This window comes from Erithacus rubecula (genome assembly GCF_903797595.1).
Source record: "Erithacus rubecula genome assembly, chromosome: 4".
Taxonomy (NCBI): Eukaryota; Metazoa; Chordata; class Aves; order Passeriformes; family Muscicapidae; genus Erithacus; species Erithacus rubecula.
Genome location: NC_136686.1, coordinates 22,441,380 through 22,453,532, shown reverse-complemented (window position 1 = coordinate 22,453,532; position 12,153 = coordinate 22,441,380). Strand labels below are relative to the sequence as shown.

The following is a 12,153-nucleotide window of genomic DNA, read 5'->3' as shown; positions in this document are numbered from 1 at the left end:
GCATGGCTTAAGACCTCTGGACTGCTTAAAATATAGATTAAATATAGAAATATTTTCATTCTAATACAGATTAGCCACTTTGAACTTGTACCTTTGTTCCAAAGAATGTTTCCTACTATGACTGAACCTCTGTCTGTTGTACATGTATGTGCATGGTTTGTCAGTACTTTGGAGTTTGGATCTCTCAGCAGCAGTATTGTTGCCTAGCAAAGTCTGGTATGACACAAGGCTAATACAGTATGTGTTGGTAAAGCTGATTTTAAATTTAAAATGACAGTCAGTGTGCCCTTTTTAGTAATATATTAGTCACTGTTTATACTGATCTGTATCCCTTTTGCTTTCTCCACTCAGATGTTGCAAGAGCAATTGAGTTACTGGAGAAACTGCAGGAATCTGGAGAAGTACCAGTGCACAAGCTACAGTCTCTAAAGAAGGTGCTGCAGAGTGAGTTTTGTACAGCTATCAGAGAGGTATGAATTTGAGACTTACAGTTATTTCTCAGACTAACATTCCTCACTTGTAAAGAAAAGCAGATTTGCCTTTCAGTGCTATGTTGTATGAAGGATGGTGGATGTGAGATGTGTCTGTAGCTGCCTGCTACTGTGCAGAATGTTGAAGTTACTGAAAAGCAGATGCAGAACAGTTGCGTCAGCAGGACCTCAAGGCTGAGTCAATTAGCCTTGCTGAGGAGAAAGGGTGATTAATTAGTAATTTAGTATTCTGTTCCTGCTATTTGAGGGTCTGTGGTAACCTGTACAGCACTATGCTGGGACATGGGGTGCATGCCAGTTTGGTCAGTGCAAGCTTGAATGCCTCTCCTGTGAGCTCAGGTGTGTGATAGGGAGGTGCTGATAAAATCAGAATGCAGTGACAGCCAAAAGGGACAAGGCTGAAGTAACTGAGCTGACAGGAATCTTACCTTGGAAGTCAGTGGTTGGGTCCCATTGGGCTTTGTTCCTCATGTCAGAAATCCTTGTCATACTGCTGAGAGCTGTGATCCTTTTACTACCAACTGTGGTGAGGGCCTTCCTAAGCTCTGCCCAACAGTAGATAAATAGTAATTGTTTTTTCGAGTCAAGCTAGAGAAGATGCACCACTGCTCTGCATGCACACAAGCAGTATCTTTAAAGCAGTTAAATGACAAACTTTTCTGTTAGAAGTTTCTTAGAAAGGAAACATGATTTAATACAACATTGCATTAGATATTTTACCTAGTAAACCAAGAACTCAGCCTGCTGAACAGAAGCAGCTCTAAATGCCCTAATGAGGGCAACATCTTTTTAGTAGAAAGTCTGTAAGAACTTCTGTTTTAGTTTATCTGTCCTCTGCCTGGAACTAATCCTCCATTTCTGAAATCAGTGGGGAATCTAATGTTCCCTCAATGGTAGCAAAATTGAGCTCCTGATAACTAGGCAACAGCAGCAGATTGATTGAGTGGATTGCTGAGTGGCTGGAAGGAAAAAAAGAGATGAACAGACATTAGTTTAATAAGCAAAATGGAACACACTCTTTGTTTTATGGCATATATTCTTCAATATGAGAATCAGAGAGAGCCTTCCACCTAATTAAATTGAAGTTTACAAGGCTTTTTAAGGGGAATAGTGTTCCCTGACAGTAAATAATAGTGTTTCCTGACAATAAATAATGGCACTGTGTACCCTTAGAAGCTGATATTCTGACTAGTCCTTTCATTTAACCAAAATAAATGCTTCTTTAAGTAACCACAGAGCATAGAAAAGTTATGGCATTGTTTGGGGTTTTCTTCAGCCAGCAGAGCCTGGTACTCCAGTTATTAAAGACAGCTTTGAATCTTTGCAGAATCGTTGGTGAAATCTTAAATTTATGTTAGTCTCAGAAAAATAGTTTTAACAGAAGCAAACACAAAATTTAAGAATTAGGAAGTTGGCTTAGAAAAATGCATTCTCAGTTCAATGAACTGAAAGTAGATCTTAACAAAAACATGTCAGTGACACCAAAGGACTCTACAGAGTATTGTGCAAAGACAACTTGCATGTGACTGGAACTAGTTGATGATGAATAAACAGTTCTACCAACTTCATAAACAAAAAAATGTATTTCTTATTAAGTATATATATAGCCTATCCTTCTAATATATCACTGGCAGAGAACAAAATTTATACACCCAAAAAAATTGTACCATTCACTGGGTGTAAATATATTTTTAGGAAAAAATCTTCAAATATAAAAGACCCAATAATAAATCTTTTCATTTAGGGGGAGTGGGAGGATTGACATATGTACATAGCAAATACTTAAGGTTGTTCAACATGTGACTCTTTTCAGTTACATTAAGTCCCTGACAAATATTTAGACTGTAATTCTCTTTTTATCTACTGCTTAGAAAACTTAGAAAATAATATTTTGTATATTAAGAAAAAAAGGCATAAAAGCATGGAATATTTTGGTCACGCTACATTGTTAACCATCTCCAATCACTGCAACAGGGCTGGAAGGGTATCTGAGCTGTGTCATGTCATTAATCAGGGATGCCCTTCTTGTATGTCCTTCATGTCTACTGGAGTTTATTGAACGGCACAGATTTTTCTGGGTGTGTTTGAGTTTGAGTAGCTAAGGCTAGACAGAAATTTCTCTACAAATGCTCTCTCCAATTGTTTATCTTATCTTAGTGCAGTAACTAGATCTTAATTTTCTTTATTAGCACCTACACAGACTAGGGGAGAAAAGTTGTTGACATTACAGGAGAATGTATGGCAGTCAGCTGGAAATAATGAGAAAAGTGGGAGTGAAGCAGACCGTGAGCTGTAGGTAGGAGTAATCAAAATGGAATGAGGAGGTAGGCTTTGTGTTAGTATGCAAATTCTGAAAGAGACTGCTTTTTATATATATGCAGATATTCAGTTCTGCAGTGTGCTGTGTTCATTCTATAATACAAGATCTGAGCCTTATTTTCTTTCATCAGAAAATCTAGTAAAAGGGATTAAGGCTGACTTTTGTAATCCTGTAAACACCGTAATGGAGAATTTTGGAAAATAAAAATGTTCACTTTCCAGTCTAAGAAATTATGGAAACTTAACTATTCCAATGAGTTTGGTTGCTAAAATAAGTCCCAGAGAAATTCAGCATTGGGCTGAGTGTAGGTGAAAGGATCAAAGATGAAATGCAACATGCACTGTACTAACTAAATGTGACTTGTCCCTCCTACAAGTAGGAATTCTTTAACCACAGAAGCAGGAGGTTACTTTCATGACCCATTAGCCTTTAAAAGTATGAGATATGTTTTTAGATGACATACATTTCAAACTAATGTGTAGTAATCTATCTAATGGCTGTAATTAATTGTATTTATGGGATTCTATTTTGTAAATCAAATTTGAAATTCCAACACTAATATTTCATAGAAATAATTCCTTTGAAAGTGACTGAGTGAATGAAATTTAAATAGAAGTACTTTAGCATTTTTCAAGGATGCTATGTTAGGAAATGGTGATTAATGGTCTCACTTAGCTAAATATAAGTGCCACCAACTGAAATATTCTGTCTGGCACTAGGTAGGAATATGGATTAGCTCTGAAAATAATGGAAATAAATGAAATGTATAATGGCCTCAGTATTTCCTTTTCACCTGAATACCCCTAGACCAGAAAACAAGTTAACCAAAGTCTGTCCTTGCTAAAAGTCAGTTTGGAAAAAAAATTGATTATGTTTTAAAATTACTTATTTTAAAACCTCCCTAGCTACATGAAGATTAATTAGTCTTCTATAGCTTTGTCATCTGATAAAACTTGCACAGATCTTGTCCATTAAGTCTTTTACCCTTCTAAACATTTTTGCTATTTATTTAAAGCTGTTGCTATGTTATAGTTGTTTGATTTCCAGGGGATTACTGGAATAAATGAAGGGCTGTGAAACTGAATGCTTGATTGAACTACTGAGAAGTTATATTCATATGCAACATAAAACCAGACAGCCTGGTAAAGTTACTTTAATTGTTTTAATTCAGCAAAAGGAAGGTGTAAGAACTCTAAGATAAGGCGAATTTCTGGTCTGTCAAGAAACCCTAAAGACCTGTGGGCACAGATGACAGAATAAAAAAGCTGACCAAAACACAGTGGATCATTGACAAGAAAATGTGACAAGAAATGCCTTAGCAGTCTATGTGAATTTCATTTACTGCTAACATCTGATGATTGTGGTCAAGGACCAGGAGAATAACCATACAGTTTGATAAACACTTGCATCTCCTGGTGAGCAAAGTTTTCTTTCAGGTTGATTCCCTGATTTCCATTTCTGCATGTTAAATATGTAATATTCAGGTATATTTCATTTTTCTCCCAGCTTGCCTTTGCTACTCAGTTTTCCGTTTCAAGGTTTCAATCTGAAGTTTTTCTGTTTGGATATTATTTGAAATAAGATCTGACTAGGGAATACCATTGGTAAATCAATGCCAAAATTAATCAGAAAAAATGTGGTGTGGCAATCAGACACACAAAAGTAACCATTATTTTATATTGTTATGACCCACCAAAATATCACATCATCACAGAAAAGCAATTCTGTAGGATTCAGTTGCTGACAAAGGGGGAACAATCAACACAAAGTACTCTAATCTTGTCCATCTTGTATGAAATTAGTCTTTGGGAAAGCATGTTGTCTTTGAAAATAGTTTAGTTCCTACCTCAGTAGTTTAAAACTTTTTTTTAAGCTTGCTGTAAAATATAAACAGAGCATCCTGGACATTTAAAGACCCCTTTTGACTTACAGGCATGAAAATGGTAATGGCAGAACAGTTACCCATTTTTATGAGGTCCTGATGCTCCCTAGTTACTTTAGAGATACATTTGCTTATGTTATATAGTACTAAAATCATAGTTTTGTTATATATTAGGTAGAACAATTTAATAAGCCTAGTCAGTATTTTGGAATTATTTCCTTTAATTACTGATTTTCATTTCCATGCCTTAGTGATCTGAACACCCAGAATCCCAGTGCTGCTGATGTACAGTGTGTTTTTACCTGGTCATTTCCTGAAGTTCCCCACCCACACTTTCCATTACTAAGCCTGATGTATGTCTTTGCAAATATTAAGGGACCAGAAGAAGGCTGCTGGGTAGTGAAAACTGAATGTGGCAGTACTGTGCTTATCACTGTAGTGTGATGCCATGTGTGACAGCAGAAGGCTGGCTGAACCCTTAGATGTTCATTCACTTCAGGTGTCCCAGAATGGTGGTGTACTCCATTTTTACAGGACTGTACTGAATGTAGCAATCTGAGCTAGACTCAGGCAAAAATACTCATTAATTCTTTTATTCAATTAAGAATTTAAGATTTTAATGTAGGAGTCATTTAAGTACCTGTTTTTATTGTGTTTCAAGAATCTTAAAATTTGTTTGTTCAGTTTGCAATATAATGCTGTTCCTTCACATGCCAGACCCAGTCTCTGAAAACAGAGTTTCATTATTTTCTGCCTCATGTGTCCTTATAAAATGGAGGTGCACTAGGCCAAATTCACTCAGTTGGCATCACAGTAAGCCCCAGAGTCCAAATTCTGCCCTGTGTTAATGCTTTCTTTTTGCTGGAAGCTGCATATTTGTTAGAGGAGGAGAAATGCAATTCTGGTCAGTCTGTCATCTCCACAGGGCAAGCCCAGCATTTGAAATTTTTAAATTATAAGATGCAAGCTTGGGAAAAAATGTATTGAGAAGACTTACTGCTATAATTCACAGCACAGAACTGTGATTAAAGCTCAGTAGGAAGCCTGATGTCTAAAGATCCCCTGCTGTCACATTTACCCGTGCAGACCGAACTGTTGGTCAGACTGAGCAGAAGTGATATGTCCAACCTACTAATAAGGCAATTAGTAAACAAAAGGGCAATAGGACAACACATAGGAGTAAAGTGATGGAGATTTATCAGCTCAGATTTGTACCTCAGGTCACAAAAACAGTATGGTTATATTAGCATGATGCCTCATTAGATTGGCTGGGAAGCAGAGTTCTCCTTAGGCTAATCTGATACCTTGTTATAATTTGTTGTAGTGTTCCTGGTAGCTTATTCAGGATCACTGCACCATTAGTTTAGTAGTAGGACTCATGAAGTAGCAAACAGGGAATTGTGCAAATTGACCAATTTCATTCAGTGTTTTGCGTGTTTATGCATTGATTTATTTGTAACTTTTCAATAAAATTTGTATTTCTGGGTGCTAATTGTAAAGTTTTGTTAGTTATTTTTAGATATTGGAGTGGATTTTAATGTCATGCAAGCCAATTCAGTTTACCTGAATTCTGGGGTTGTGTAGCATTTGCAAGAATGCTTTTTCATCTCTTTTTCATTTCCACTGTCCCAGCAATGAAAAGCTACATACAATAATGATACAAGTTTCCATTAAATGAGTGCTTCCATCATTGATAGGAAAAGGCATTACTTAGCTTGACTCAAATATGATGGTATGGCACAGTAGTAATGTCTTCATGTTTTACAGAATTTTGCCTTCTGCCTCCTGGTTGCAGGTACTGTACTCATAATGATGAGTTGAGAGAAGGATTTGTAATGTATCTAATTAGATAATTATTAAACAAAAAAAAACCAAAACGGATTTCTAAGGATGAGCTGTTTTGCCACCATGCTGGATTAGGCGTTGAGGAAGTTCAGCAGAAAAGCTCAAGTTAACAGTAAACACAGAACTTTTTTTTCTTTATTTTTAATTACCCTACTGTATTAAAATATATGCTATTTGTTAGGGTGAATGTAATCTGAAATTACTCCAATTTTGAAAAACAATGAAGTTTGTTTTGCCACTTTACCATAACTGATTGAAGCACTACTCTGCTGGCAATCCCTGGATGGCATGAATGAGAACTTTTGCAATTGATTGCCTTGTAACTCAGCAGATGGCCTTCATTAATGGCAATTATATGAATTTTCCAAGCTGCCCAAGCATTATCTTAGGGAAGGCATTATTAAGTCTCTGAGCAATTACTAAGTTGCTACCACTTTCATGACTTCACTGCAGGATATTTAGAGCAGCTGCTGTTGTCACCTGTTTTTTAGCTGCCTACAGCTAAATACATAGATTTCACAGACAGAGTACTCTAGAATCTGGAACCAGATAGTACCATTGATCTTTAATGGGTGCTTTCTCCCACTGGTTTTGATTAAAGATCAATGTTTAGAGTTGACTGATGGCTATATATCTCATCATACTTATGCTCTGCTTGTGTAACTGTGCCTTTCACAACTGATAAATAAATACTTAGTGTTTCAAGAGTCCTGCAATGTACAGAATTGAAACAATCACATAGCTTTCGTGATGTATCTGGGTGGCTGTATCATATTTACTAAAACTGAGTGGTGCTCAGGTGATGTTCTCATTTTGCACACAGCTGCAGCTGTATGTGCTGCAGAAGGTGACTGCAGTGGAACATGTGTGGTGCACCTCAGCATCTTTTTTGTTTGCTCACATTATCATTTTAGTTTATTGTTGCAGTATCCTATTTGATTACATAAAACTCTTTAGAATTAAAAGAATAGCCTCTGCTGCAGTTCATCTTAAGCCTACTTCTTCCTCTTGAGAGGAATCAACAGCAAGGTTAACTACCAAGTAATGTTAATAAGTGACAGATTGTTGGAAGCCACTGCACCTCTTTTTTTGCCTTGATGGAGCCTCAGTATCCCTCTGCTGCTGCTTAACTGATGTCACTGATGAGATCCTGAAAAATGCTGCTCAATTTCCATTTTTTTAAGAAAATGCATTGTAAAACTATTTCATCTATATTTTTGTTGTCACTTAAAACAAGCATCAGTAGTTTCCTGCCTTCTCAGCTTGATAGGAACATTTGGGATGAGCTTGCATGGTGATGTCATGTTTCATCCAGGTGCTCATTTTGGCAAGGTTTTGACAAATCTGTTGAAGTTTGGAATATGTCTGTTGCACATATCAGCCTCACAGTGTATACAGACTTACTGATAAAGTGGAGGAAATTAGTGTTTATTAATGCTTGGTCTATTTTTGAACTCAGAAGTAACTGGCAGCGAGGTCTAAGAGCGTTTTAAATTATAAGCTGTTAGTTCCAAGTGGTTTTACTGGAATTAACTAATCACACGTTGTTATTTCTTTTTATCCCAGTATATTGCAGTAGGAACAGCAAAGGAGACTTTTAGGACTGTATGTTGCTAAGATTTAGTGGTCGCAAAGAATACAGTTTCTGCAACACCTGTAACACTGTTTCAAAGATGCCAGATCCTAGTTCTAGAACAGTATGCAAGAGATAGGAAATAAACTAAAATATTCTTGTTCCTCATATAAGTAGTTTTTACTTGCAAATAGAAGTTATTCTTAAAAGAGTGTAAAGCAGCTTCCTACTGACTTCAGATTGTCAGGAATGACCTCAGACAGAACTGACATTGGAGGGAAGAGGGGGCACACAGAGGGCACACAGGTCTTGTGTGTCCTAACAGCAACACCAAGCGTGTTTCAATTGTCTCACCCAATATGTGCAGAGGATGTGACAGCGTGGTGATTTTGGGTACATCTGCTGCATACTTCTGCTCACACATAAGGGGGGAAAGAGGTTCTGGCCCTAGCCTGTAACCCCTGTTGGGTTATTTCTTGGACAGACACAGCATCATATGGCAAGAGCTCAGGGACAAAAACTTGGGACAGCTTTCTGATACCACCACATATACTGTCAGAGCAGAGTGCACACCACCATTTTTCACACAAAAGAAATAAGAAAAGATTTCCACTTTAACTTGAGCCTTCATAAAGTATTTCACCCTAAATTAAAATATTACAACTTTGCAGTGATTATACTTAGTTTATTTTTAACAATGTCTCAGGCCCACACTGGTTTTTTCCTATTGCCTAAGGACAGCTTAATAATGCATTAGTATTCGGATCAGTTTTTTCACTTTGGCAGAACTGACCTAGTTTCTTCCATAACCTCCATCCCCTAAAGAAGGAAACATTTAAATAAAATATCCTCAATGAAAATGCTAAAGCCAACATTTGTAATATTTCTTGTTAAACAAAACTGAATTTCATTTACAGGTTTGTGCTTTTTAATGGGTTAGCATCCATATGGCATCATGTGATAGCATCCATATGGCATCATGTGATAACATCCATGCAGTATTACTTCATGGAAGGGGATTGCTGCAACAATTGTGAAAATGATGCAAAGTTTGATTTTGAAAATAGACCCCAGGGGTTTTCCCAATGCAAACATGTAACTGCTCAAAGGCTAATGAGAGCTTATCATGTAAAAATATTCAGAATACCAGTAACCTTGAATGACCACATTCTGTCTGATATAAATAGCTCATTAATACAGACTAGTTGTCACAAAGCAGCTTTTTCAAATTCAGTTGTCGAAATTCAGTAGCTGCAGGCAACAACTTACATAATACAGACGTGTTGGTGCTCCCAGCAAGAACAGTAATGTGTCACGTGCCTTCCTCTAAAAGGTGCTTTTTTTAGCCATTTTGACCTCCCTGTATCACAGGTATCTCTTGACTTGTCCTGTTGACATTCATGAAAGAACTTTCGCCAGCTTGCACTAAGGGCAGACTGAAGATTATGTACAGTACACTGTGAGCTTGGGTGTAAGATCACCTAATTCTGCTTCCGTTGGGATTTCTCAAACACCTGTCATAGTCCTATAACAAAATGGGCTTTTGTGATTCATTTGCTCAAACAATCTTGTTTAAGATGAATCTAGGTTTATTGTAAACTTGGAGTTGTGGTGTGTATACATTGCATCCATGGTGTTCTTCCACAGCCGGTGTTTTTTGGGGGGTCTGTCCCTCACGTGCATTGCTATTGAGACTGTTCTCAGATTCTCTTGCTTTCCAGTTATTCAGAATAGCCTCTTCCCCATTTTTTTAAATTAATGATCAAAGATAAAAGTAGCTAATTAACACAATGTTATTATTTTTTGAGTCAACTAGAATGATAAAAAAATAATCAGCCTGCTTTCAATTACACTATGGAATCTTCTGAACAATAGCATATGACAGTGTTTACTACATTATCTCCTCAAGAGGCTATAGCTCTGTATACATATAGTTCAGGAGAAAACATGCTCTTAAAGATGTAGATGTGCTTTCCCAAGCATGCCTATCACATGAGATTATTTTTGAAAAGCAGAACTTGGGTCCAAGACCAGTAATTCCATCTGATATTCAAGAGATACAGAACTTAACACTCCGTAGCTAGATGTTTTCCACTTGCATTGAGCTACCACAGGATTATGGCTGAATTGAAGTGCTCCACTGCTTTGGTTTTAAGCTTGAATAATATTTCAGATATAAAAAGCCATTACAAAAGAGGAATTAAGAAAGAGGAATTATGAAAGAGGAAATTAGTTGGGTCAGCTGCATACCTCCATGCTGCTAATATACATACTTTTGGTTGTGTTTGACATGTTTTTTATGTCATCATCTGTTCATCTTAGGTGGATAATTAGATCTATTTGTAAGTAACTTCATAGAAAAGCAAATACTGTTTGAAATTTCAGAAAGCCTGCCATAAAGGGCAGAGATTTTAAAAACTTGAATTCTGACAAGTCTGTAGTTAAAGCAAAAATGGTGATCGGTGTAAAATATTACAAGATAAGATTCCATGGTTTATGCTGTGCAAGCGGTTAGCAGAGTCCCTCCTGATCTTTGTAGCATTTAAGATGTCCTTGCCTATTGGTGTGGTCAAGCATGATCTGAATCGAGTGCTGAAGCACAGCTCAAGGGAGTCTGTCCAGGCATACAGACCAATGCATTCCTTTCTACAGACATAAATATGTTGGATTAAGAAGGGAAAATATAAGCAAGAAGTTATGGGTAAGGAAAAAGACCAAACAGAATGTGAAAGAGTCAAAAATTACAAAAACAAGGTGGAGCAGGAGAGACACAACCAATTTGCACAGCAGGTGGCATTTGCTCTCAGAAACAAGGAATTCAAAGGTGCCACAGTGGAGACGTCTGCAGCCCTCCAGTGCACCTTTGGTCTTCTCCCAGTCACCAGCCTGGACATTCTCCTGGCCTGCCCCAAGGACTGCTTCTTGCAAACCAAGTGAAAGGGAATGTGGGTCTCAGAGCAGAAGAAGTCCTGAGAGTCAGCTCCAGATTTGGAGAGGAGGGGAGAAAAGAGGCCAGCAGCTATGCTGAATAAAGCATCTTCTGCTTTTATCACCATGGTAAAAGTCTGATTAAGATACTTCTTTTTGCTTGACATGTTAGAAGGGAAAAATATTTATCATCCTCTCCAACATACCTCTCCAACATAAGGCAATTAGGAAGACAGGGATTCAGCTGCTTGACAGCAGATGCAAAGTACTGAGGTGTAAGCAAATAACAATCTCTCTTTTATAGCTTAGCATCAGTTCTGCAAGGATGCACACGTGTACACTGTTCCATTGACATGACTACAGAAGCACAGTGAAACCAATTATGTCCTCTGGTCTGCTTATTCTCATGCTAACTCTCCCCTCTGTACTGTCTGTCAGGCTCTTGTGTTCCTTTCCTTGAATGTCTTCTTCCAAAAATAGATAAACAATTCTTTTCTACACTTGAAGCAACAAAAAATATGGCAAAGGAGATAAACCCAGATGATGCCAATTTATATTTTAAACATAATTTATCAGTCTTTTTGTAGTTTGGCAGGTTTTTTTCCTCATCCCTTCATCCCTTTTTTCTTCACCCTTTTTACCCGCTTACTTTTGATTTACCTAAGTCACTTATTTAGGTCATGACTTCTTGAAGGAAGCATTTTATGTCTTTTTATTATTGTCATCCTGCAGGCATTGTGGAAATACAGTTGATGATTGCTACTTTCATGTATCATCTCATGCTAAGAAACCCCTAACATTTTTGGAAAAGGTTACTTCCCCACTTAGAACTTCCAGAAAACTGTATCTGGGCTTGCTACATCACAGTCTAAATTGCAATGTACTTTGTCTTGGATTGTGTTTATGGGGGCTTCTGAACACCTATTCATTGCTGTAAAATGACTTCTGCCTTATGCCTCTGCCTTTCTGGTGTTCAGATCAGACTGTCCTAAAGTTGAGCATCATTATTGTAGGTACAATTGTACTTAGAATTACATATTTCATCAGGGAATGAATCATCAAACACCTCTTACAGAAGTTAATGGAATAAAATTGTTTAATTAAATTCTGTCTT

The 12,153-nt window shown here is 37.2% G+C and overlaps 1 protein-coding gene across 2 annotated transcripts in view; it reads left to right on the top strand.

Annotated features, from left to right (window-relative positions):
• Positions 1 to 12,153, top strand: part of LIN7A (lin-7 homolog A, crumbs cell polarity complex component) — a 44,903-nt gene that overhangs the window by 18,389 nt on the left and 14,361 nt on the right. For both annotated transcript variants that reach the window (XM_079304453.1, XM_079304452.1), the window contains exon 2: positions 352 to 470. In XM_079304453.1, the coding sequence (XP_079160579.1) occupies positions 352 to 470 (119 nt within the window). The remainder of the gene's footprint in view (positions 1 to 351; positions 471 to 12,153) is intronic.